We start from the raw sequence: 26,284 nt of genomic DNA, 5'->3' as shown, positions 1-26,284 counted from the left end.
GAGGCCTTACCACGTTCTCAGTTGTGTCCATTATCCTATTCCAGTTATAATGTACCCTACCTATATCTTCATAGGTAAAAAAAAGAAGATCATTCCCAATAGGTATAATTATAATATTCCAATATTGATTAATTCCCGACCCAAGGAAAGTGGAATGCGTAAAGCAAATATGATAACGGGTACAGTACCCCATACTTTAGTGAGACCCTCTCCCCATGCTTAGATTGAAATTGGGTACGGAGTAGTTACATAGTGAACTATACATACTCCTCCGTGCTCCGTCGGTGTTTGATCAGCCATCAGGGGCATCCAGGTCCCGAATAGGCAATGTGCGCAAGGACGGGTTTCGCGCACTCTTCCTCGAAACGGCCCCTTCATCGATCAGTAGCCTCCTCGCTCTGGGTTTAGACTTTAGACTAGGTTACGGCGTACTCCGGACTCCGTACAGTTCGTGAGCAAGATGATCCCTGGGGCTCTAGAGCGGATTGGGTTGGTAGTGACGTACTCGTACTCTGCACTAGGCCTGGGGCTGGTCATGACGGTCATGAGCATGAGAACCCATTAGTGAACAGAACAGACCACCTAACATACGGAATACTCTATAGACCCGTAAGCCGCTCAAACCAAACAAGGCAGGAGGAGTACGGAGTGCAGGGTGCAGGGTGCAATCGAGATCCAATTTATGAGCATATAGATAGTTAGCATGCTTGTCTCAGCCACAGCCATCGGCAGCAATACCGAGGAAGACAGCGTACCAGGTAGACGATGGGGATAACAAGCTAGACCTTCCGATAGAAACAATAAGATCATTCTTCATTCTACCTACCAGAATGTATCCATGATCTGTACATATGTATACTCAAGTATCGATATAGATACCGATGCTGGATGCCGATTGCATTGCAACCAACCTTTTCGGTATCGGCACGTCCTAACTGCTGCTTGATGCAATATTGGAATAGTTACGTTGCTTGTTTTCCAGGTTGCTCTATCATGATGTATAAGATTTCCTAGTTTCAGGTTCTTCTTTCTACTATATGGAGTACTCTATAGTGATTGGCGTTTCTACCCGTACAGCAACAACGCAACCCTGAGTAAGGAAAGAGTCCATTTCTAGTGATGAACTAGTATAACCAGGCAGCAGCGAATGAACCCTATGTCAACCTACTATGACTCTTGTTATATAGAAAGGTGGTTTGGGGGGGGGGGGACTTGATCGGATGAAATTGGAGGATGGGATTGAATGTACGTAGGTAGAGATTATGCACTTTCCGTCCGGACTGTCCCAATATATTGGATACATCAGCCCAACAATCCGACTCGGATAAAACACCAGCAGCACCCCCCCCCCATCAATCACCAACCCCATCAACTACCACTGTACTGGCGACTGGTAACAGCCCTAAATATGATGCGAGTTCAAGGAGCCCCCATCCAGTCTAAGCATCTACAAATCAGCTCGGCGATCAAATCAATCTCGACTCCGTATCCTACTAATGGAAGAATCCGAGTACGAATCCGAAGACGGTCCCCCCCCACTGATTCGAGAACAGAGCAGACATATCTACCTAGATAGTCATCAGATACCTATAACTATTTATACAGTGACCTCGTATGCGAATGCGAGGTCCAGATACGTCACCTCCAGAAGGAACTAGGCAACCTAGTGCTTATAGGCTTGGTTTTTTTCGCATGCGCTTCTTCATACATACATATATGGAGGGAGGGATCTTAGGCTAGTTTCTCCTGGATTCCAGTTGACCTTCCGCCTGGGTGCTTCTTCACCTCTCGGCATAATAATGACTCTCAGCTCAACCGCTCTCATCTTCATTGTCCTCGTGGCTGCCCTGGCCTCCGTCGCCACCGCCGCCGGTATCTTCGGGTTCCTTGGACCGACGCAATATGCCGTGTATTCTACCTCCCTCGAGCAGCAGCGCTATATGCGAGACCTGCGGCAGAGAAATCTCCATGTCCTGTTACAGGACGCTCGGCCAAATGTGTGTCTGGACACTTCCTTTCCTTATATCTCTGCACTAACGTTGAATTTGTAGAAGAATCACGGTTAGGAGGAATTAGTGCTAGGCGGTTGGAATATAGGCGTGGTGATTTGGGAAGAACAAGCATTAGAAATTATAGAGAGAGAGAGAGAGAGAGAGAGAGAGAGAGAGTTTATTATCTCTAATTTAGTATAAACCGGGATCTGCCTTCAGTCTGGGAGAGCTCCACATCTGTTCCTCGGCCTCGGCCTCGTCTTCGAAAGTGATCGGTGTGCTGTTTCAACCCTTTCTGAAAGTTCAGCATGCACAGCACAGAGTTGAGGAGCGTTCCGGTGAGCAGCAGGATCGCCACCGACGCAAACAAGGACAAGGAACTGCCGAAGCCGCCAAGGCCGTCGTTCTCCGTCGGATTGTACAGTCGAAAAACGATGGTTGTGAGGTTGGCGATGAGAGCGCAGATGACAACCTGCCGTAGACGTTAGATGTGAACGGAAATTGACTTCCCAGAGCAGCATTCGTACCATGACAGCGATGAGGGCTTTGGTCATTTCCAGTCGACAGAAGCGAGCAGCCAGGATGAGACTCACTATGGCTGTTGGGACCAGGGCGGCTTGCGAAATGAACTGGCTGTTATCGAGGCTTTTCACCCCAAGTAGGATCTGAAGCTGGGTCCCAAACACAAAAAAGAAGTCGAACTTGAGCAGCGCAATGTATACCTGGAGATATTAGCGAGTCTGACAGGATGCTGGTGAAATAGCAAGTCGAACCTGGTACGTGGTATAGCGGCGATTCATCTGCAAATCTGCACTAATGTTCTTGTATATAGACCAAGAAAACTCCCCATGCAGCTTCCACGTCTCGAAAACCATCAACAAGGTGCCAACAGCCAGGAAAACCGGCACCAGGATAAGCGGAATGCGGTACATTCCCCAAAGGTGGTGGCCTGACGTTGCGTCCCCCGCCAACTTGATCATGGCATCTCTGATATCCCTTTGTTGCACAATCCCGTATGTCAGAAGCCCAAAGTTGCAAATACAGAGTCCTATCAGCTGAAATGTGTTCTCGCGTTTGAGGGCGTCATATGCCAGTGCAAGCTCGTAGAGGAGTCCGAATATATACAGGCCAAGAAACGACCGAATGAGCAAGGTCCCGTCATCAGTTTTGGTAGTATCGTAGCGATTCGAGATGCTCATGATAATCCAACTAGATCGAGAGTCATTATCAGACAACCTCTGCGGTGCAACTGCCGGAGTAGGGCTTCCAACTTACCTCTCGATTCCGACGGTAATGACTGTCTCGATGATTCCGGTGATGGCGAAGGATCGTGTCCATAGGGTGTTAGGAATGTAGAGTCGACGACGACGCTTCTGAGGAGTCCCGGGCTGGTCATCCTTCAGTCCTGCACTCGTAGGCGTGCCAAAGTCACCAAACTCAACCACATGGACATTGTCGGATTGAGCCCCAGGCTTATTTAAGTACGAAACACCAGAGTAACTCCTGCCAGCGGCAGCTTGAATAGGTCGCGACACGGGTGCTGTAATCAGTACTAGGCTCTCGGGTCGCATCGTGTCGAAACCCCAATCAATCCCGGTGGCATTTTGTGGATTGAAATCACAAAAAGTTCGACTCACGGTAAATAATGGACGCCCAAGTATTCTTGATAGGGAAGGGCTATTTAGTGGTAGCCTAAGGCCAATCAGCAGCAGTGGAGACGAGGCACGCAACACGAATACGAAGCCGAGGGTAACGAACTACCAGCCCGCTAATTGGAAACAGCAGGTCGAATGTTGGGCGCTATTATTACATATATAATTAACTAGACCAAGCGACGATCCAATTCTTTGGTAGGGAAATGGGATCTCACCGTAAATTAATCGACTGAGACAGAGACAAAAGTACGGTAAGTCGACTATGCAGCCTGGAGGTTTTTCAGCACTCACAAATGGATAAATACGTCTTCAAACACAGGAAATATGGTTTTGAAAGTGACCTCTGTCATAGATCATTAGAAGAATAATTTTCTGGCTCTTTTTGTGCCAATAATATGGGATCTTCATTGTAAAACCGTTGCTCTCTTCCTGTGTCATGGGCGTTATTCACTAAATGCTGTCCTTGGGGGCTAGGCGGACCCCCTTTCCAAAAAGTATATATATTAATTTTTTTTTTTTTTTTTTTTTTTTTGCTTTTGAATAAAAAGGTGCATGTTGGCAAAAAGTCTCAACCTAGCTGAACATGATTAAATGTTAGATCTCGGGGTATCCAGCCCAATTGTTCCATAGGCCACTGCAACCAGCACCGATGTTCTTCGCTGAGCTGGCGGTAGATTCCTTCAATCAAATGGGTACTCAAGCCTTGCATCCACCACGCCCATTCCAATGCCTTGGTTATGACACAAAAATAGGAGAAGATGACCAAGGCCTCGGGCTTGCGCTCGCGAAGAAGACGGAGGTAGTCCTCTGAGGTTTCAAGAATCCATACGAACACATCGGCCGTTTGGCAATTGTCAGGGCCAACATCGGCTATTGTAGCAAATGATTTGCTCATCTCGTCAACAGCGTCAAGATAGCACGCTAGCTCTTTGGCGTCCATCACGGTCTCCTTCAGGAGTCGCCGTAAGTCATCCAAGAAGGACATATTGGTGGTCGATTTGGCCTCGCGCGCACGTCTCCTCCGAATACCGTTGATGAAGATTGGCGACAGGACACTGGTTTTGATAGCATTCTCCGCTGATTCAATAATGAACCATGTCCCTCGAAAGAGCGTCAGCCATTCGATATCTCGGTCACCGATCATCCAGCAGTCATCTGGCAATCGTGGTTTTGCGCAGGAGATAATTGAAGTCAGCGTAGAAAACAGATATATAGCCGGGGCGTTTTCTTCGGTGATATTTGACAAAACGGCCGAAGCCATTTGCAAAGCCATATTATGATGGAACTCGGCCTCAGCAACATAGTGTGCCCGGTTTTCCGGTTTCAGGTGAGCCAGGTGGAGCGCCGCGAGGGCCAAAATTGCACGCAGGACAAAGTGAAACGAAAACCCGACTTGAGGGACCCTGATTCGCCACACCATCTGGAGCATTGGATGCATCGAGATGGTGTAGCAGGTGGAGGTCGAGTAGTGATGCAGCAGCGCCATTTCTGCTACCCCCATTGCTGGACCAACAGATGCACCGTGCCCCGGAAGGTTATTTGGACTTGGAGCTGTACTGGTAGGTAGAGAAGTATCCCTCTGAAGTTTTCTCTCCGATGAAGAAGAGGCATTTGAAGCACTGGGTGCGGGTTTGTCGAACATACAGTCGATCCCATGTTTAATGCAGTTGTGACACTGCGGTCTTGTCTCATCACACTTGATAACAAATGACACGGGTAAGCACGAAGTTGGGACGAGGGAGGAAGAGCTGCTGCCTACCTTGACCTTCCGGGCCTTACATCGCTTACAGCCATTCCTTGACTTCGTATGAGGGCGCCGAGGTCTTATGGAGTCTCCACGCAGCATTGTGTCTGATTGTAACGCAGTGGAAACGATATGGTTCCATGTCGTCAAATAAAAACGATGGTCGTGGAGGCTGAAATAAATCAACGGTTGACTAAGCCAGGAGAACCAGCGAAGTTTAGCAGAAATGAAATATTTTACTCTATTTTACTCTACTAATATATATTATATATTAGATTAAGTAAAAACAAAATAGGTCACTACCTGACGCTAAAAATATATTAAGAATTTTAGAAGGCTTTTTTTTGGGGGGGTTTTAGCGGTTAGCTCACATGTCAATGTTATTGATACTCCGAGTCTCCCACCGGGTGACCTGATTGTCGAGTTGCACCACTGCTATAAAACCTGTATATTTCCGGGTAGCTGACAGATCTACTTAGGAGAAGAAAATCCTAACATGTCCATGTCCATCTATCCATCTACGCGGAGTCCTACATTTGTTTATCAGGTTAATCCCAAGGATCAAACAGGAACAACCGATTTGGTCCCCCTGGACCTCAGCGGTAAGTTGATATGGCTGGGTCCGGGCAGCGGGGATCCAAGTCTCTTCGAGTCAAATAATCCATCAATCCCTGGAAAGGGTCAGATCGGTTGGCCGATAAATTAAGTTGGATAGAGGCCGCGTTGGCGTCTGACGGATTACCAGCTCCGGGATCTCCGATGAAGATGAGTTAGATCGATGCTTAAGGGGTTCAAGCTAAGCGATGGTCAGTAAGTATCCTCGGATCTGAAAACGGTCGCCTAAATCCATCCATCTGCTCCTGTGTACGACCATTCTGTACTCCTTCCTAAACCAGACCATTTTATTAATTTCAAAAGAAACCTTTTGCCTAGAATTGGATTACCAAGTACTCCGTATAACTAACTATGATGTAGCCCATTTCGGACGTTCCCCTCTTTTGTTACATCGGCCAATACCCAACCGAACAGACCGGATTTGAGCTGTTGGAGATATAGAATGAGAAGAGAATATTGAAAAACGACTATATCTCTTTCTCTTTCCTTTTCCCTTGTACTACATATACTAGCAGCGGGAAGTAACAAGCCTACTCCGTAGTAGGCAGGAGTCTGAACCCGACTGTCTGGGTCGTGAGGTTCCTGCGCCGGGCTATTCAGAAATACATACGTAGGTACGTAGTACAGGTATTCTTAGATGAACTTAACTTCTCTATCCACTTGTATGAGCTCATCATCTCTCTCTCTCTCTCCCTCTCGCTTTTCCCTCGGCCGCCACCATCTTTCATCCTCTTATTCTCACCCACTCTCCCCTCCACCTTCCCCTTTTTTTTCCCCTTTGAATTCTACAGCTTCTTACCTAACCAATCATTTCTTCCTCCATGTCAACTTTCCATCCTGTCTGGACGTTGTGAACCTTTGGTGCTGGACCCGTGGAATCAGCGAATCTCCCGCACTTGTGACAGCTCCCGCGGCTCACCTCAAAGGACGATCCCCGGTTGCTCTGGTGAGCTTCAAGCTGGTGTCGCACTCTTAGCTTATTGTATCGTATGTATATCAATTTTATTTCCCCAACTCTTACTGATGTCGAACCGCGATCGGGTGTAGACTTATTCAAGGCCTTTCACTCGCAAGCCTCGTCGCTTCGGGTGCTGACCCCTCTTCGCCACTCGACCCTCTGTCCCAGAATTTTTTTCGTTCTTGGGGCCGCCGGAATTTTACACTCTGCAACTATCCATCCAAGTCCCTGGGCCGTTTTCTGCAAATTCAAATTCAGCCCTCCCTCCGACCTAGAAAAGCCCCTCCCGGCGATTCGCAGCCCTTCGACCATCCCAGGACCTCCCCCATCCACAGTTGCGCTTCCGCCTGTGCTCCAGGAGGATCCCCGGTGCTCTAACCGCGGTCGCGAGAAGCTCGATCAACAACCTGACAAAAGGCGTTGAACTCTTCTCGCATGTGTGTTTGTCGTATCGCATATCTCTCCGCGGTGGACGATCCAGGTTCCATTTTCAACTCCAAGGCGCTGGCCTCTCTCTTTTCCGTCTTCCAGTTCTCGTTGCGAATCGCTCACTAGCCATGTACGCCATCGAAGAACGAGCACATCCCGCACCACCCGCTCCTCCTCCCCTCTCCATGGATCGAATCCCGCCTCCCTCGTCCGTGTATACCACTCCGGGTTCCGCTGGCCCAGTGCCTGGCAGCGGTATTCCGACTGGTAGCCTGGATCCATTGTCGACAATCCATGATGGCCGTATCTGGTCCCTCCAGGTTGTGCAGCAGCCTATTCGTGCACGGATGTGCGGGTTTGGCGATAAGGTCCGTTCGTCCCTTTTTTACGTGCTTTGGTCAAGTCCATACTCACCGTGAAATCAGGACCGGAGACCTATTACTCCCCCTCCTTGTATTCGCCTCATTGTGCGAGATGCGCAGACGGAAAAAGAAATCGACATCAAGTGTGCAAATCCTACGCTCAAGGAAAAGCTCGTAGTGCTAACGAAGAATCTAGTGAGATTGACACATCCTTTTACGTTCTCATGGTAGATTTATGGAACTCGGAAGGGACGCACGAGGTGAACCTTGTTAAACACTCGGCCACATCTCCGTCGATATCGACAGCGATGTCTTCATCCTACCCTCCGCCTCCAAACCCCACCTCTCCCCCGTTCCCGCAATCCTACGCACAGGGTCCCTACGGCCAACCCGTCGGATACCCTCAAATGAACAACTACTATGGTGGGAACCCGCAGATGCAATACCCGAACCCCTATGGCAACCCGCAGGCACACTACTATCCGCCGTACTACGCTGGTAGCGGCATGCCTCCAACGAACATGTCCCCAGCGCAACCAGTAGCTTCCGGTCCCGGCGGCATGTTCACTCGCAACCTCATCGGCAGTCTCAGCGCCAGCGCCTTCCGCCTTACGGACCCCGACAATAAGATTGGCGTGTGGTTTATCTTGCAGGATTTGAGTGTGCGTACAGAAGGAGTATTCCGGTAGGTTCCGTCAACGCGTCCTCTTAAAAAAAAACAATTTGTTTTGTGTATACTAACGGGACTTCAGTCTTAAAATGAGCTTTGTGAATGTAGGATCTTCCTCTAGCAATGACGCTTCCAATGGTCTGTCGGTGATCAACCATGGATCTGCTCCGGTTCTTGCTTCTGTCTTCTCTGAACCATTCCAGGTCTTCTCCGCTAAGAAATTTCCTGGTGTGATTGAAAGCACAGCCCTTAGTAAATGCTTTGCGCTGCAAGGGATTAAGATCCCTATCCGCAAGGACGGGGTTAAGGGCTCTCGTGGACGCCACAGTGACGAAGACGACGGTCTGGATAACGACTTTTGAGACCAGACTGCCTTTCATTCCTTCAATGGTTGGGTAGAGGACCGGACGGCGTTATTCGGCTTGTTGTTCGGTCTGGTTATTGACGCATTTACGGGTTAAGACGTGGGGGGTTCGGCTTGCGGTGTTCTGGGGGGTTTTATTTGGCTCATTTGGGTGGGTTGTATTGCTACCTCTTTCTCTAGGACTGGTGCCACGGGCTTTTTCTGCCTCTTTTACATTCTTGCTTTCACTTTGCCCTTTAGTTTTTCTAATTTTGTATACTGCTTTAGTTCAGAATAGTCATTATTTAGTTTGAGTATTGTTCCCGGATGCAAGCTACAAAACGCGCAGGGGGGAAATACAAAAGAGATCATCATGCTTTTTTTTTTTTTTTCTCCTGAGGATGAGAATGAATGAGGTCTACTACTGTGTATGGAATTTACTTCAATAAATCCGATTCATATTAAGCGGGGATGGACCTCAAGCTCACAAAGTACGCGTGAAAGATCTTGTAAGAGTCACCTCGTGCGATCGGTCTCAAGAGTCAGACAGCGATACCAGTTGAATTGCCACCAGACTGGTGATGTTTCCCTCTCTAGTGCTGACTGAAAAAAAAAAAAAAAAAAAAAAAACCATCTCCGCATCTGCAGCAATTCTATTCTTGGAACCTGCAACGATGGGAGGAATCATTGGTGATCCTCTCGGTCCTTGCTTGGTTTGTCGATGACTCGATATAATCATCATCTACGGTACATATCTGACGCATATGAATCGAAGCAGAACATACAGCCATGGTGATTCCCTGGTACCAGCAGCTCCAGCCACAGTTCAAGGACTAACGGATCACAGTTTGATTGGGATCGTTCGTGCTATTATTATCAGTATTATTGCGATACGGGAGATGTCTTGGATAGGTGAGACATTGCATTTGCATTCCTCCTCCGCGCCTTCGCGCCCACTCTCCTCCCCCTCTCGACGAACGTCATGATTATTGTCTCTACCCAACCACCGCTCCTTCGACTTGTTCCTTGGCCTACGCCAGGGAACAATAGCTTTGGCAGCAATGCAACCTCGTTCATTCAAGATTCATCCAGCAGCTTATTCCGACTTGCAGCGTCGCGGGTTATGTTCCCCGAACCTTGTCGCATGGTGTGCTCTGCACCCTGAATCCCGAGACATGGAGACTATAAATTCGAGCCTGTGTCCGCATCGCATCACGATCAATCAACCACAGCCATTGAACCAAAACAAACGCACTCGTTAATACCATCATCATAATCAACTCTATCACCATGAAGTTCGAGCTTGCTTCCTCTCTTCTTCTCCCCTTCCTAGCGGCCGCTGCCCCAACCGACAGCGGCGCTTCCGCACCAGCTGAGAACCCCACGGCCTTCACTGTTATGTCCAGTCGCTCCGCGTCTCCCATCCACCTTCTCCCCATGAACGCCGCAGGCCAGTCCTTTTGGCTAGGAGGCGAACCAGGCACTTACTGCCCGCTCACCTCTGGCTGCCCCCCGGGTAACATGACTGTCCTTGCCGGAAACGGCGGTTCATTGGTACGTCTCCCTTGCTCCCCATCTAACCGTCATATTATTATATATATTATACCATCCCAACCCCATCCTTCCAAAACGAAATCCCCCAATCGTCAACCTTAACATTAACGCTAACGGGGGTGGGGGGGGGATGGATAGTCCGTAGTCGTCCCCGGTGGGCAACAAATCTACGTCAGCCCCGAAGGCGCCCTGAAATTCACCCAGGCTCATTCCGCCTACATCCCAACGGGTTCCTCTCTCGGTCCCTTTGAATACGAGGCCGGCGCCCCCGGATCCGCCTTCGGCCACTACCTCTACACCGGTTGGGGCGCGTCCGGGTTCATGGCTTGCCCGACTAGCGATGAAAAGTGGCAGGTGTTTGCGGCGCTGCAGAACGCCACCGTCCCCTCTGGGAGTGTGGATGACTGCTTGGGGTTCTCGGCGCTTGCCGTGCCCACGGATGATGCAGGGAATACCTGGCAGTATATTTAGATACTTTAACCGGTAAAAGGTTGAGTTTACTTGGTTGGTGGGCTGGTTGGTGTTGTGTGGGGGTGGGGGGGGGAGGGGGGAAGTATATATTTATTTATATAGGATTACTTACTTGCCATTCATGATATACGTTGATATTGTGTTGAGATTGAATTGACTTGGTATGCACACCAATAAATGTACAGCACATAGTAATAGTAACAGGAGCCATTGCATCATTAGTTTAGATCGAAATACATTATTATACTGATGTACATATATAATAAATAGTTTCCCAGATCATATTGAAAAAAAAAAAAAAAAAAAAACAAAAAAAAAAACAGAGCAGAATAACTCCGCGTCTCTGTAGTACTAGTAGTATAAAATCAACTGTGTAATTGCGGAATGTAAAGCAAGTCTATATCAGACGACACAAATAAGAAGATTTCTTTGGTCTATGTATGTATGTATGTATGTATGCATGTATGTATGTAGGTCTACTCCGTACTACTACTCGGTTCTAGTGTGGGTGGTAGTTACTGGTACTACTTTATTAATGCCTCCAAATCCGTACCGCTTTGTCTTTCCCGCCGCTGCCTACTTTTTGTCCATCGGGGCTCCAATCCACTGCAAAGACCTCGTCCTTGTGGCCTGGGAGATCCATGGCGAGTTTCCCCGTTCGCACGTTCCACACTTTCAGGGTTGTATCCTTGGATGAGGAAACAAGGAGCCGCGAATCAGCCGAGAAACAGCACTGGTAGACTGCGCCGACGTGGCCGCGGAAGGTAGTGATGAATCTGGAGGGCATTTGTCCGCGTGAGTCTTGACAAGAAAAAGAAAATGTAGAAAGAAAGAGGGGGAGAGAGAGAGAGAGAGAGAGAGAGAGAGAGAACTTACTTTCCGTCACGGCCGTTCCATAGTTTTACGTGGTTGTCGAACCCAGCGGAAGCAATGTACGCCATGTCAGGGGAAAAAGTCACATGGTTAACCTCCTTCTGGTGGCCGAGAAGTCGGGCGACTGGCTTGCTCGAACTCTCCGGGTCCCATAGGTACATGGTAAAGTCGTCGCTTGCAGAGACAAGCTTCTCGACGATCTTGTTGTTGATTGTGGCCGCTTGTTCGAATCTCTTCTTCGCCGTCGCGACCTTTTCGGCCTCGGAGTCGGGAATCTTCCCCGTGTGGTCGTAGAAAGCCGTTCGGAGGACAAAGTCTGTCGATAGTGCAAGGTGGTTGACGCGGTGGGCGTGTGCGGACAGAGTCTGGATGAGGGTTCCGTTCTGCGAGTTCCACACCTTGATGGTTCTATCATGGGAGGAGGTGTAGATCTTGCCTGTCCCGCCCCAGCGAACACAGGTCACTGAGCCCTTGTGGCCTGTGAGCACGATATCGGCTCGTTTCGAGATGACATCCCAAACTCGCACTGTAGAATCCTTCGAAGCCGACGCTATCCGCGGGCTGCCCGATTGCTGGAGATGGTACGGCTCCCAAGCCAAGCTAGTAATCCACTTCGCATGTCCCTTAAGAGGAGCGCCCAGCGCCTGTCCCTTCTTCGCATCCCAGATCCGTACGCTGTTGTCCATGCTTCCCGTTGCGACCATAGCCCCGTTCGGCGAGTAGCTGACCGCCAACACCCAGCTCGTGTGGCCCTTCAGGGTATGTAGTGGCGTTCCGGTGTCGCAGTCCCAGATGCGAGCGGTGGAGTCTCCGCTGCCAGTAACCATTGTCGAGGAATTTACTGGAGAGAATGAGGTGGCGAGGATCGCTTCACCATGTCCGGCTATAGAAGCAGAGCATCGCGAGACGGCTTTCACGCGGAAAACAGCCTGTGGGGTAAAGTAAAGATGGACCGTGTCTTCTGTGGTTTTCAATCCCGGTTTCAATAGGGAGTGGTACAGGTCTGCTAGGATATCGATCGTCTGGCTGTCCTTTCCTTCGGACTGATAGGTAAATCGATACGGAACTCGGTCATCATCATCTTCCTAAATTCGCAAGAAACCAATTAGCGCCGATCAAACCCATACCGAAACACCCGCCGCATACCTACATTGCCTTGTAATGTGTTCAGAAGCGTCTCGAGATTCTTTACTGTAGCGTCGGCCACCGGAACCGAGACCGCAGGTCCTGTCGCAGAGCCGGTCGCCTGGTCGAAGAATTGCACTCGGATGCTTCCCAGGTTATCTGGGATACTCTGGATATCTTGCTGAAGACGCGCCTTTTCGGCGATCTCCGTCTTTTGACGTTTACTGGGCGGAGGGAGGAGGGTCGCCATTTTGTATTTGTCTGCACTGTTGGAAAAAAAAAATATGAAATCTCCGCCTCGAGAAAAAAAAAAGTGCCCGCCGACGGCTTATCGGCGACGATCTGCGCTAAACCTGTTTCGGAACCTTGTATAGAACCCAAGTTACATCCTCATTTTCTTTTCTTTTCCTTCTCTTCCATCAACTCCAATGAACTGACGTCTCAATTCAGGTCTCGTGGATTAAAAATAAAACATGTCTTCCATCCTTTCTAGGGCTTGCTCAATTGGAGCCACGCCCTTTGCTCCTCTTTCTGCGCAAAACAGTACCCTTAACCAAACAGCCAGGCCCGCTACAACGGCCACGAGCGTCGCATCTCAGGACATCATATGCGCCATCAGCGAATCCCGAGGAATATCATCCACAGTTGGTCTTGCATTTGTGAACCTTTCAACTGCGGAAGCCGTTTTGTGCCAGATATGTGACAGCCAGACGTATGCAAAAACAGTCACCAAAATCAGCGTATTTGAACCCACCGAGATCCTCTTCATGAGCACCGCAAGGGCTTCGAAGTTGTTTTATATAATCCAGGCGAATATCTCAAATACCGCATTTACGTTCCTTGACCGAAAATACTGGGCAGAAAAAGCAGGACATGAATATGTGCAACGATTGGCCTTTGCAGAGGACGCTGACTCGATCAAAGTTACTCTAGGGGGGAACTACTTCGCTGCGTGTTGTTTCGCTGCGGTGCGTGTACCAGTAGATTGTTTAATTTGAATGCAGAGGCTGATTTTCCAGGTACTTAAATATGTCGAGCTGGAACTCAACCGAATCTTCACCTCATATTCACTTCGGATCCGATTCGAGCCTTCACAGGGATCAATGTCAATCGACTTGTCCACAATTGGGTCGTTAGAACTCATGAAAAACCTACATAACGCCAGGTCTAACGAAAGCCTTTTCGGTCATATGAACGCGACACTTACGCCCATGGGAGCGCGACTACTGAGAGCTAATATTCTTCAGCCATCAACAGAGGAATTCAAATTGGTGGAACGGTATGAGGCTGTCGAGGACTTATCTACCAAGGAGGAGATGTTTTCCTCCGTACGACAAGGTACGTGATGTTATACCTAGAACTCATACATCGATAGTAACCTCTGTACCCAACAGCTTTGAAAGGGTTCGTTGATGCGGACAGGGTTCTGAGCGCTGTAAGTTTGTTTACTTATGCGGTTGCTCAGAAAAACTAACAACCAAGCTTATCATTGTTCCTACCAAACCAACGTTTCAATACCTTGAACAATCTGTCAACAATGTTATCATGCTCAAAACCTATGTTTCCTCGATCAGATCCGTCTACAAGGCACTTACAACGGCTCAGAGCAGGCTGCTCCTAGCCATCAGAGAAGTAGGTATTTTAGCTATATACCTTGTACTGAAAAACGCTAATATACTCAGATATGTGCTCCTGCTAGTCACGCGGCCGTTGAACAGTTGATAGAATCAACTCTTAACGAGCACGTAGCGTACCAAACAAAGCCTCTCGACCTTCGAAATCAACGGATATACTGTGTCAAGGTATTTACACTCTCCGGTACCACTCTACCTTCCTGACATGCTCTGCATAACAATAGGCAGGAGTAAACAGTCTCCTCGACGTGGCGAGACAGACGTACAAAGAAGCTAATATGGATGCTGCAGAGCTTATAGCCAACCTATCAGGTAATCCTAGATGGTATCTCCCTGCTTCTTTCTGACATCTAACTATTGCAGAGGCTCATAATATCTCTTTGGACCTGAAATATGACCCCGCGCGTCAGTACTATATTACCCTGCCAATCACGGAGACATCACTCCCCGAAGTGTTTGTCAACATATATCGCAAAAGAAACCGCATTGAATGCCAAACCCTTGATCTTATCAAACTAAACCAGAAAATCACAGACGCTCATAACGAAGTAATAAATATGAGTGACAAAACCATCCAAGAACTCACCCAGAACATCTGCTCCGAGATCTCCAACCTATTCAGAGTCAGTGAAGCCATTGCGATGCTCGACATGCTCACTGCTTTCGCGCAGCTCGCCACAACAAACGAATACATTCGCCCAGAGCTGACCGACGTTCTTGCCATAAAGTCCGGCCGACATCCAATTCGAGAAAAGATACACACGAAGAAATTCATCCCCAACGACGCCTATGCGACCCAGCAAACCCGCTTCCAAATTATCACAGGCTGCAACATGAGTGGCAAATCCACGTACATCCGCTCTCTAGCCCTAATGGCCGTCATGGCTCAAATCGGCTCCTTTGTGCCGGCAGAATACTCCTCTTTCCCCATCTTCCATCAACTCTTCGCTCGTGTTTCCACAGCAGACGATATTGAAGCAAACGTATCCACCTTCGCCGCCGAAATGCGCGAAACCGCATTCATCCTACACAATCTCTCCCCGCGCAGCATGGTAATCATCGACGAGCTCGGCCGCGGCACCAGCACCACAGATGGGCTCGCAATCGCCATCGCCATCGCAGAAGCACTGGTCCAAAGCCACGCTCTCGTCTGGTTCGTCACTCATTTCCAGGATCTAGCCACCATCATGGCCGAACGCAGCGGTGTCGTCAGCCTCCATCTCGCAGCAGAGATCTCGCCCGACGCATCGAAGATGACAATGTACTACAAAATCACAGAGGGTCCGAATACAACACAGTTCTACGGACTAACTCTAGCTAAACTGGTCGATTTCCCACATGGTCTGCTGGAAAAATCGCTCCAGGTCTCTGAGAAACTCCATCAGATCTCGCAGCGTCGACACAGCAAGACGAGGGCTCTAGCTGTTGCGCGAAAACGGAACTTGATGCTCTCCTTACGGGAGCAACTCCTTCACGCCAGAGACGGGAACATGGAGGGCGACACGCTTAGAAGGTGGTTGAAACGCCTGCAGGACAGGTTTACATTGCAGATGGCCGCTGTCGACGAGGATATTGCGCGTCTCGGGGATGATGAAGACCCTGATCTTGGGGATGACCTAGTTCAAGATACGGTTGTGTGGGATAATGGGGACAGGTATGAGCGTAGTAGATCAGGGCAGGATATTGAGATTTCCAACTCCGAACACTCCCAGCCGCTTGCGTACGATGTGTCGGTCTCTCAAATACGCAAATGGCCCACCCACGGTTGAGTCTTCCTCGGGAGGGAATCTGGTTGACGCCAGCGATAAATTAGGACGAGTGGCCTCGTCTGGTAAGGTTCAAAGAACAGACCCGGAGTAGAAAAAAAAAAAAATGGTAGGTGACTCGATAAAATCGTAATATGTAAGATTATCAAATGTTGCTTTGCTATTCGCAGACAGGGGGGGGGGAATCTTCAACTTTTCTCCTTTCTCCTTTCTATTGCGTCTTTCAACAGTTCTCGTGAGACTAGCTCTACATTAAAGGGGACAAATATACTTCCTTCAGGTACAAATATAGAGTGAATATAAACGCCCGCATGCTGAGTATAATTCAACGGGAATGTATTAAAATCATCCAAAGTGGAATAGAGTTTGCTTTCCCTTCTTCCCTTTACCCTTTTTACCACCGCCAGTCGAAAAGTCTTCGAACTCGGGCTCTGCCGAGCTAGGACCAGCGTCCCCCCCCGAGGATGACCAGGCATTCCCCGGTGCAGGATGACGGTTGTCCCATCGGACGGTTCCGCGCGTGAGACCCGCCATAAGAACGTTTGGTTTGGGGGCTGCGGGCAGAGAAGGGAAGGCCTCTGCACTGCCCGTATTTACGGGGCCAGAGGATGCAGGCTTAGCATTAGATCGGGATGATGGATTGGCGTACGTTCGTGATGAGGGAGGAGCGGCGATTGTAGTAGCACCACCCCAGGGTGTAGCGGCAGCGGCAGCGGCAGCGGCAGTAGCAGTAGCAGCAGGCTTAGAACGGGATGTAGAGGAAGAAAGGGGTGGAAAGGGATTGCTAGAAGCTGATGATACGCTGTTCCTGCCAGCCGCGCGAGATGATTGGGCAGTTGAGGACTTCAGGCGAAGTACGCGTCTGCCACCAGCCCCGCTGCCGCTGACAGTACTGGGTGACATGCCCGGGATGATGCCTCCTGGGCCGGGGAGGGCAGGATAATCCTCATTGATTGCACGCCAGTCATTCCAAGCCTTTAACAACGAGCTCCGTTTGGGCTCTTCCTCATAAATCTCTGCGAGCTCTTTAATAAGTTTTCCAAGTTCGGAACTGGAGGTATCAAAGAGGGAGAAAAATGCATCAATAAGTTCTGTTGCGGAGATTGTGGAGGCGCGATAGTTTGAGACTCGAGTGCGGAACTCATTGATTTTGTTCTGGTCATTGCCAAGAAGGTTCGACGCTCGTTCAATAACTGTGGTGTGTCGAAGACGGCGGGCTTGATCCTGCGGGGTACCAGAACCGAGGTTGAGGTTATCCATCTCCGCGACTGGAGTTGAGGCAGCCGGGGGAGTACGAGCAGGCGTAGGCCCCGCTGATCGAGGAGCTTGCACTGTCTGTGTTTCGTCTCGGGACAGTTGCCCACCAAAGCTCCGCGTGGAGACGGACTGCGCACTCTGAATGGCCATCTGGCGTTGATAGGCAATCTCGTCTCGCCTAAGAGGCTGCACTGTTGATAGCGGCGCAGCTTCGGCATTTGGATCGCGGCCGCGACCAGCACCACGACGCTGTCGTTGAGGCTGATATGGGGCTCTGAAGTCAAAGGCGGACATGTCCACCGTCCGTGCGTCGCGTCTGGCATCCTTCGATAGTCCATTAGGGTGGCTTTCCAATTGATGCGCCTTCAGGTCCATCTGCGACTCAAACACGACGAACTTCTTCTCCAGACATTCCCGATCCATGCAGAGAAAATGGTCTTTTTGGAAGTGATCCTCTAGCGCGTTGTAGTCGATGTAGTACTGCTGTTGACGGCTGCCGGACCGTCGATCGCAAATATGACATCTTTCATGGCGGTCGCGACAATGAGCATACAACTCGTCGTCCCCGTAAAATCGTTGGTGGCAAAATCCACACTCGGGATGTCCCTTAAATCCGCTTTGATCAAGAGCGCCAGGGATGTCATCACCATGTCGTTCATGCCTGCGCAACTCCGCAACTGTGAAGAGCTCGTGTTCGTGCGTGAAGACTTTCTTGTTTCGAGTACAAAGGTCACTATTATAAGATCCAGTAAGTAGTTGATTCTGTGGTCCATGAAGAATAATACCTACCACATCACCTTGCCATGTTTGCTCTTAACATGACGGTGGAGGTCAGGCCATCCTAGGCAGGCCACATCACAATCCCGGTCCGGACAGTTATATCGCAGCAAAAGAACTGTATCCTCAAAGATCTCATCTTTTTCGTACTTAATCCCCAAGTTCTCGTCTTTTTGAGAAAAGTCCTTATCCGTAAACTCCTCGAAATGCTTCGTGGCGTCATCGGTGAAAATAACATAGCTGGCTTCCGTCTATTACAAGACAAGTAAACATTAACCGCCATTCTCAATCAGAAGAAGAAAGGGAACCCCCTACCCGACAGTGCGCACAAGCTTTGCTTTTGTATAATGCGCGCATCCTCAACGCACAGATATGACAAGTGCGATGATTGCATGGCGAGATGGAGGTATGGTCAACTTTGGACGCACAAATGAAGCAGACCTCTCCATCATCGGCATCATCTGTCACCTCCGCTGGGGCCTTTCTGCTCTCATTCGTTTCGCCCCCCGCAACTGTCTCCGAAGACATCGGTCCGTTGGTCCGTATACCAGCGCCTTCACCAGCAGACCCCGGTCTATTAGCACCGCGAGATTGCCTGTCGCGACCCCCGCCCCCGCGGCGCGGCCCACCACCTCGAGATCGTGGACCTTTCGCAGAACCGCCAGTCAGTTGTTGTGGATTCGAATGGTCCGGCTGGCCAGTTCCCCGGGTTCCAAATCCCCGACCCCGACGACGACCACCGCCGCCACGGGATTGGCTTTGTGATCCCGAGGTTTGGAGCGGTTGAGCTTCCGACATTGAAGGTGATAAGTAGTGGAGAGGATTTGTCGATACAGAACGGCAAGGGGCAGAAGCCCAGTGGGAAAAAAAAAAAAAGCTAGCTAAGAGGGGGAAAGCTGAACTCTTTTCCTGGTGGTGTTGATGAGCAGAACAATTGGCACAGTGGGGGGGTTCAAATTGAAAGCGGCGGGGGAAAAAAAGTTGGCCTTTTTTTGGAGAAGTTCGAGATACATAAGTGCTTAGTGAGCATCACAATCCTGTTCATCGACTGAACTACTAACTCCTCACAATGATATAGCGACTCCTAGTAAGCTTCCAAGCAACACCTTTATATAAAATAAAAAGGAGTAACACCTTGTATTACATTTCATAGCTCAACATTACTCAGATTGGCTAGATCACTACTGGTGACGAGGCTGGGTTTGAAGTTAGGAGGCTGAGCTCAGGCTGTGACTCAACTCATCTACAAATGAGTTGTCAGAAATGAATAGTATTCAACGACGGGTCCAGCTATGACATTCTATGTCAAGAATAGCAAGTTTCTAGTTAACAGCAATTCAATCACACCTGTCTGCAAGTCAACACCAACTCCCGCTGGAGAGAATAGCAGAGAAACAAAAGGAAAGAAAAGGGCAATCATTTCGCCAATAGTGAGAGAACAGGAAAATGCAGCAGCAAGATCACTCGCAGAGATGAAGCAGGAATAATAATAAAAAGAAAAATGTCAAAGGAAAATAAGAAAAGCAAGGATAGAAATAGCGCCTAGTTTCCAAATGCGGTATAGCGAGGAAATATCAAATATTCGTAAGGTTGCAGCAGTCTCATGGGAAGGGGCGAGGCATGCAGTTGCCTGCCTCCAGAAAAGATCGAGAGGACTATTCATCCGGACTGTACAGGTTTTGACTGAGAATCTTCGTCATCGTGAACATATGTATACGGTCCTGTTTAAAGACCGCACGCATTGCATCGTCGCAACGAATTTGACGCCTGTCGCTGGGGTCTTGAAGATCGTGCTCGTGGATATACTGCCACAATTTCTTCACCGTCTGGGGGCGGGAAAGCTGTTGGAAGAGTGAGAGTTGTTCTAGGAATGGAGCAATACAAGAGTGCGAAAGAGGGTACGTACAGTCACCTCACCGTCCAATAGAGCAGAAAGTGCTGGTGAAAGGGTAAGCGGCTTCTATAGTCATTTTTTTTATTTAGTAAAATCCAATCGTGTAGTTTTATGGCGATGAATCGATCCCACGTACGTGAAACCCTCCCGATCGGTTCACTTTCTTCCCCGAGTCGGAGCCAGACTCCAGGTCTGAATCATCCTCTGCTTTGACCTTTTTCGCCGTCTTTGCGCTCGGCTTCTTCTTTTTCACCACTGGGGGTGCTCTGCGGGTACTTGCCCCGCGAGTAGGGCGAGCGCGCATATTCTCCTCGGCCTGCAACTTCGCAGCAAACAATGCATCCGCATCGATATCGTGACTCGCCTTCTTCTTCTTAGCTGGGGGGGTCTTGCTCGAATTATCCGACTGTTCCGCACTGTCCGCCTGGCGTTTCTGCGAAATCGAGGATTGGGCGGGGGAGGACGGTTCCACAGGGGTTGCAGACCCATTATCTTGCGCGTGGCCGTTGGTCGTCGAGGGGGCCTCTACGCCCCCTTTTTCGGCGAAGATGTCGAACCTTTCCATGATAAGCTGCTTAATCGCAGCCTGGTAGAACAATCCACGTTAGCATTATCATCGACGATCAACCAGCATCTGTGACCATTAGGGCCATAAGATGCGACGAAGGTGAAGCTTAAGCAGACCTTCTGCGGGGTAAGATCATAGCCGACAGCTTCCTGGAGCCCTTTGCGAATGCGTTTTTCAGATATGGTGTTGAGGTCGCTTTTTGCTAGAATTGAATCGATGATCGGAATGTATTGATCGCGGGAATCTGGGGAGACTGTCACAAAAAAAAAGAAAGCAGAGCATGATGTCAGTTGACAGTGGCCTCGGCGCGGCTGGGCGTGGGCCGGGGAAAGCTGGAGAGAAGCCAAACTTACGCGACATCCTATCACTAAAGAGCTTGGCTAGGCGTTCTGTGCCGCAAGAACTATCAAAAAAACAATTGCAATAGTGTCAATTGCTGAACAGTGACCGAAATGCAGGTGGTGACGCTGGGATCAACCTGAGGAGCGCGCGATGACGAGCATGTGCTGGAAGCAGATCGTCCAAATCTGGGCGTAGCGCTGGCGCTTAGGACCGGCGGGGCATTAGTTAAAAGATGGGAGATGAAAAATGGAGAGAGAAGGGCGGGAGGGGAAGAAGATAATGACTCAGGAAGATGGGATCCAATAACTAACTATAACTAGAAATAAAACAAAGAGCAAGGTGAGGTAAAGCCGGCCCACAACGACCAGCAGCTTCCACCAGATGACACTTGCAAAGGAAACCGGGACGATGCGTTTGCAGGATCGCGATTATTGTTATGTTATGATCTCCAACAAGACGATAACCTTGTATGCCAATTCCAGGCGACAAGGCGCCAGCAAGTCACAGGAACGATGAGTCAGCAATTAGTCATCGGAGCCACCGTCGGGGATTATGTAAGACCTGGGGCAGCACCTCAGGCACCAACTAAGCTGACTCAGTGCTGACTCATCCGTCGCACACAGAAACAAAGCGTGGTTTGTGATTTGCCCTAAAATCAGCCAAAACGGGGTCGTCCAGCAGATTTCAAGTTCCTCCAGCGACCTCAGGATCTTCTGATAAATCCCCCCTAACCCCCCCCGTCTGCGTCAAGCAATCATGGCTCCCAGTTTTGATACCTTGTCCGAGCAGGACCTCCACGAAGAGGAGGAGGAGGAGATTGATTTCTCCGGTAAGTCGCGCGCCAGGTTGAAATCATTCGAGTTTTGTGAACCCCTCCTCGCTGACCGACCTGGTTTCTGATATACAGATCTCAAGGAGCAGTACGAGGTTAAGCTCGAAGAAGGATTAGATACATTCGTCGTTATCGATGGACTCCCGATTGTGCCCGAAGAAAACAGACAAAAGCTCATTAAATTCTTGTTGAAGAAACTCAACGCGGTCGGTCACGCCTCCGAAGATGCCGTTTTTATGCCCATCAACGAGAAGAATATGTCTGAAGGGTACGTGATAAGAAACTGGAGGATGGGACCGTTGAGATGGCTGGAAAAGAAAAGAGGGGAAGAAAATTAACAGCCGTTTCTAGTTTTGCCTTCGTCGAGTATGAGACACCCGAACAAGCCCTCGCCGCTGTTAAGCAGCTTCACGGAACCCCCCTGGATAAGAAACACACCCTTGCCGTAAACAAGTTGATGGATATCGACCGCTACGGCCGCGAAGGACGCATCGATGAGGAATACAAGCCCCCAACTATCGAACCATTCACAGAGAAGGAGCACCTCCGCTCCTGGATTGGAGACGCCAACGCTCGTGACCAGTTCGCCCTTTACCGTGGTGACAAGGTCGGAGTCTTCTGGAACAACAAGAACAACCCGCCGGAGAACGTTGTGGATCGTGCCCACTGGACACAGCTTTTCGTTCAGTGGTCTCCCAAGGGTACCTATCTCGCATCTGTCCATCCCCAGGGTGTGCAGCTGTGGGGTGGCCCAGCTTTCTCTAAGCAGAAGCAGTTCCCCCATCCATTTGTCCAGTTGATCGAATTTTCGCCAGGCGAGAGCTACCTGACCACCTGGTCCGCCCGCCCCATCCAGGTTGAGGAGGGAGGTCCATCCGTTCTCTCCTACGAAGAAGATGGAAAGAACCTGATCATCTGGGATATCGTTTCTGGAAAGCCCCTGCGTTCTTTTGTTTCCCACGATCTTGCTGGCCCCGGTGGCGAGGGTGCTGAGCCCAAGAAGAAGGTCCAGTGGCCCGCCTTCAAGTGGTCTGCCGATGAAAAGTACGTCGCGAGAATGCTCCAGCACCAGTCGATCTCCATCTACGAACTGCCCCGCATGAACTTGCTCGGAAAGACATCCGTCAAGGTTGAAGGAGTTATGGATTTCGAATGGTCCCCCGCTACAGTTAACCGTGAAGGTGTCAAGCAGTACGAGCAACTGCTCTGCTTCTGGACTCCTGAAATTGGCAGCAATCCCGCCCGTGTGGCCCTGATGAGCGTTCCTTCCAAGGAGATTGTCCGAACCCGTAACCTCTTCAATGTCTCAGATGTCAAGCTGCACTGGCAATCCCAGGGTACCTACGTTTGCGTGAAGGTCGATCGTCACTCCAAGTCCAAGAAGTCGATGGCCACCAACCTCGAAATTTTCCGAATCCGCGAGAAGGGCGTCCCAGTTGAAGTTGTTGACAGTCTCAAGGATACAGTGATCAACTTTGCATGGGAACCCAATGGTGGACGTTTCGTCCTGATCACAACCGGTGATGCACCATCCGGAGCCGGTGCTCCCCCCAAGACCGCTGTATCATTCTTTGCTCCCGAGAAGAAGGGTGTTTCGGCCGGCAACTTCAAGCTTGTGCGCACAATTGAAAAGAAGACCAGCAACGCCATCTACTGGTCTCCTAAGGGCCGTTTCGTCGTCGTCGCAACCGTCCACTCCCAATCCAGCTTCGACCTGGACTTCTGGGATATGGATTTCGAGGGTGAGAAGACCGAGGGCGAGAAGGATTTGGCTGCCAACCTTCAGTTGATGAAGACTGTTGAGCACTACGGTGTTACAGACATCGACTGGGATCCCACCGGTCGTTACATCGTCAGCAGTGCTAGTGTGTGGACTCACTCCGTACGTTTCCCAACCATTCCTCCTCCCATTCAAGTTTACAAAGGGCTAACGGATTTTTAAATTTAGATGGAGAACGGCTGGAACATTCACACCTTCGCCGGACAAACGCTCTCGGAGAACCCCACAGATAAGTTCAAGCAGTTCATCTGGCGCCCCCGCCCACCCACTCTTCTCAGCAAGGAGGAGCAGAAGCAAGTGCGCAAGAATCTCCGAGAATACTCCAAGGAGTTCGACGAAGAAGACAAGTACGCTGTCGACATCGCCAATACCGCTGTCGTCGAGAAGCGCAAGCGTGTGCTCAGCGAGTGGGTTGCCTGGATCCGCCGGGAGAAGGAGTTCCTTGCCGAAGACAAGGAGGCCTACGGTCTTCCCGAGGATGTCGACGATGCCAAACTCGCCAAGGATGCACCAGCAGTCACATCAGAGCAGGGAGAGACGGTTGTCGAGGAGCTTGTGGAAGAGATTGTCGAGGAAAGCGAGGAAATCATCGGTTGATTTATTTAACGTTTTTCCTTTCTCATTTCGTTATTAATCCCCCTTTTTTTTTCCCCCATATATTTTATCTTGTCCGTCGATAACCTCGCCCTTTTCCCTCCTCTGCAACCGCCACTTTCCCCTTCTTGTGTGTGCCTCTTCTAGTGATCCGTTTGGCTTGGTCCCAGCTTGGAGAGGGGTGTCTGGAATCGTTCAAAAGTGAATAGAGATCTGTATTTGCATCATTTTTTTCTTCCCGGGTGTGGGATTTTTTTTAACGTGCGTGATGTGACGTTGGTAGCATGAGTGATGACAGGCAATGATGAGCGGCAGATACAGCGCATCAGTCAATGTAGTTTTCTACTTTCACTGATTAGATTACGCACTTGAATGAAAAGCATCACCTCCCGTTAAGGGTATTAGGATCTCTTACAGAGGAAACTGTACTCTATATATCATTAAGAAGGAAGAAGGAGGGGGATGGATAATTATACTATCTCCATCCCCAGCGCACACACCACCACCACCACCACCACCACCCCAGCCCAATACCCAACCGGCCTCCTAACAGCAACAACACTCCCCGCCGTCTGAGTCTGAGTCGGCGCAGTGGAGGTCCCATACGGATCCGAATATGTACTCGACGCTTGCACATTCAGCTTGAAAAAGCCCTTATCCCCCAGCGCCTTATCCCCACCCACCACATTGCCCGCCGGCGTATACTCGCAGACAACGTACCATCCCTGTGCCCTTGGAACCCCATCGTCACTAGATCTCTTCTCACGATCATCATCATCATCATCTTTCTCGTCGTTCGAAGCATACCCACAATCCACAGCCGCGCACCCAACTTCCTTCGTAGCCCTCCACACCAACTGCGTAAAATGCCCCGTCGCCTCAGTGAACCCCGTCGGCTCCTCAAAGTTATACTTGAGGCATTCGTCCCCCCACGCCTCCACGGCTGCAGAGGCATTCGCGTATCCGTATGCGAGGTTTTCGCCGTATGGGCCGTGCTTTTTTTGAAGGGGGTCGTTTGTTAGTAATGCATGTTTCGGTTTTGCGGAGAGGGGGCGGAGGGCATGGTAAGCTCACCGAATGTTTCCATTTACATGCCTGCGCCCAGTCTTGCGCATAGCTGGATAATGTATCGTTCCAGACAAGGTTGCTGGCGTTATGTGCAGCGCGGTAGGTGTTGCTCACGGAGAGCATTGCATCCTTGAAGACTTGGGGGGAGGTGTAGGATGGTGGATTTGGGGCGGTGGGAGTCGCTGTTGCTGTTGCTGTTGCTGTTGCCGTTACCGTCACGGTGACTACTGTTTCGAGGCTGTTTGCTGGGATAGCTATGAATAACAGTATAAGGATGAGTGAGGCGAGCCATGTCTGTGTTGGTTCTGGGGAGGAGGGTGTGTGTTTCGATGTGGCGAGTATAGACGGGTTGCGGGATGGAAGGGTGCGCATTCTGTATCGATTTCGAAATCCAGCTCCTATATAAATTTGTCTTATATAGGGGTATAGTTATATTATAAACAGATGTAAATCAGGATGTCGTTTTCTGGCCCATTCAGGGTTTCTTTCCTCCTTATATCAGAGGATTTGTTCTTGTTCGTATGCACCACCTAGAATCACCCTCACTTCATCGCCAGCGCTTTGCTTGGTTTTGCACAAAAACAGCCATTCAATCCAATCCAGAAATGAATACTGCCACTGAAATCCAATGTTGTGGATATGGAGGGGAACAGAAGCAGTAAGTTAGTCTGTCTGTCTATACTACCCAGTGAGAAACACATCCTTTAAATAGCAAGAGTAGGAATTCGGAACCACATACTAGTCTCAGAGAATTACTGCCGCCAGTGTCATCTAAAACCTCGCGTGTGCGAAGAACTGCAAAGGGACAAAGCTGTGCGAGCGATTGTGTGGACGAGAGCTCCTGTTTTGGCTGTTCCAGCAGGCGCTTACTGACGTCAGGGCGTCAAGTCCCGGAACGCTGTGTGTTGAGAAAGAAGAAATCCGTCCAGCTGCAGGTTGATAGACGCAATACCAGGTAGCTTAAGGTCTAGACTTCAAATCC

The 26,284-nt window shown here is 49.7% G+C and overlaps 9 protein-coding genes across 9 annotated transcripts; 4 read left to right on the top strand and 5 right to left on the bottom strand.

Annotated features, from left to right (window-relative positions):
- The first annotated feature begins 1,687 nt into the window (after positions 1-1,687).
- P175DRAFT_0176048 (uncharacterized protein) lies at positions 1,688-2,128 on the top strand. The gene has a single exon (XM_040892509.1). The coding sequence runs from the start codon at positions 1,800-1,802 to the stop codon at positions 2,049-2,051; it is 252 nt and encodes an 83-aa protein (XP_040754907.1). The 5' UTR covers positions 1,688-1,799; the 3' UTR covers positions 2,052-2,128.
- Positions 2,129-2,178: 50 nt separating this feature from the next.
- P175DRAFT_0530637 (uncharacterized protein) lies at positions 2,179-3,562 on the bottom strand (the record flags this gene model as incomplete). The annotated part of the gene is made up of 4 exons (XM_040899803.1): positions 2,179-2,463; positions 2,519-2,713; positions 2,765-3,200; positions 3,267-3,562. 4 exons carry the CDS (start codon positions 3,560-3,562, stop codon positions 2,179-2,181), a joined length of 1,212 nt encoding a protein of 403 aa, XP_040754906.1.
- Positions 3,563-4,179: 617 nt separating this feature from the next.
- Positions 4,180-5,603, bottom strand: P175DRAFT_0475963 (Zn(II)2Cys6 transcription factor domain-containing protein). The gene is made up of 2 exons (XM_040895257.1): positions 5,406-5,603; positions 4,180-5,342 (listed from the first exon to the last, which is right to left on the bottom strand). The coding sequence occupies exons 1-2, from the start codon at positions 5,490-5,492 to the stop codon at positions 4,215-4,217; spliced, it is 1,215 nt and encodes a 404-aa protein (XP_040754905.1). The 5' UTR covers positions 5,493-5,603; the 3' UTR covers positions 4,180-4,214.
- Positions 5,604-7,520: 1,917 nt separating this feature from the next.
- P175DRAFT_0431651 (velvet factor family protein) lies at positions 7,521-8,786 on the top strand (the record flags this gene model as incomplete). Its single annotated transcript, XM_040893497.1, has 4 exons — positions 7,521-7,760; positions 7,818-7,897; positions 7,951-8,439; positions 8,507-8,786. The coding sequence occupies 4 exons, from the start codon at positions 7,521-7,523 to the stop codon at positions 8,784-8,786; spliced, it is 1,089 nt and encodes a 362-aa protein (XP_040754904.1).
- A 988-nt stretch (positions 8,787-9,774) lies between these two features.
- On the top strand, positions 9,775-10,849 carry P175DRAFT_0500074 (putative IgE binding protein). Its single transcript, XM_040896875.1, has 2 exons — positions 9,775-10,321; positions 10,460-10,849. The coding sequence occupies exons 1-2, from the start codon at positions 10,058-10,060 to the stop codon at positions 10,790-10,792; spliced, it is 597 nt and encodes a 198-aa protein (XP_040754903.1). The 5' UTR covers positions 9,775-10,057; the 3' UTR covers positions 10,793-10,849.
- A 384-nt stretch (positions 10,850-11,233) lies between these two features.
- On the bottom strand, positions 11,234-19,355 carry P175DRAFT_0515377 (E3 ubiquitin-protein ligase HEL2). Its single transcript, XM_040898855.1, has 7 exons — positions 18,540-19,355; positions 18,237-18,475; positions 16,615-18,180; positions 13,626-13,643; positions 12,816-13,056; positions 11,669-12,750; positions 11,234-11,568 (listed from the first exon to the last, which is right to left on the bottom strand). The coding sequence occupies exons 1-7, from the start codon at positions 19,020-19,022 to the stop codon at positions 11,325-11,327; spliced, it is 3,873 nt and encodes a 1,290-aa protein (XP_040754902.1). The 5' UTR covers positions 19,023-19,355; the 3' UTR covers positions 11,234-11,324.
- Positions 19,356-19,448: 93 nt separating this feature from the next.
- On the bottom strand, positions 19,449-21,481 carry P175DRAFT_0500068 (SWIB/MDM2 domain protein). Its single transcript, XM_040896874.1, has 5 exons — positions 21,040-21,481; positions 20,803-20,939; positions 20,255-20,704; positions 20,131-20,184; positions 19,449-20,065 (listed from the first exon to the last, which is right to left on the bottom strand). Exons 1-5 carry the CDS (start codon positions 21,044-21,046, stop codon positions 19,880-19,882), a joined length of 834 nt encoding a protein of 277 aa, XP_040754901.1. The 5' UTR covers positions 21,047-21,481; the 3' UTR covers positions 19,449-19,879.
- Positions 21,482-21,694: 213 nt separating this feature from the next.
- Positions 21,695-24,671, top strand: EifCb (translation initiation factor eIF3 core subunit b). The gene is made up of 4 exons (XM_040896873.1): positions 21,695-21,857; positions 21,936-22,128; positions 22,212-23,742; positions 23,809-24,671. The coding sequence occupies exons 1-4, from the start codon at positions 21,785-21,787 to the stop codon at positions 24,235-24,237; spliced, it is 2,226 nt and encodes a 741-aa protein (XP_040754900.1). The 5' UTR covers positions 21,695-21,784; the 3' UTR covers positions 24,238-24,671.
- P175DRAFT_0522502 (putative extracellular SCP domain protein Pry1) lies at positions 24,617-25,674 on the bottom strand (the record flags this gene model as incomplete). Its single annotated transcript, XM_040899263.1, has 3 exons — positions 24,617-24,664; positions 24,735-25,303; positions 25,326-25,674. The coding sequence occupies 3 exons, from the start codon at positions 25,672-25,674 to the stop codon at positions 24,617-24,619; spliced, it is 966 nt and encodes a 321-aa protein (XP_040754899.1).
- Positions 25,675-26,284: the final 610 nt, after the last annotated feature.

The sequence above is a fragment of the Aspergillus ochraceoroseus genome (genome assembly GCF_002846915.1).
Source record: "Aspergillus ochraceoroseus IBT 24754 chromosome Unknown P175scaffold_2, whole genome shotgun sequence".
NCBI classification, from domain to species: Eukaryota; Fungi; Ascomycota; class Eurotiomycetes; order Eurotiales; family Aspergillaceae; genus Aspergillus; species Aspergillus ochraceoroseus.
This window is presented reverse-complemented; position numbering and strand designations above follow the sequence as displayed.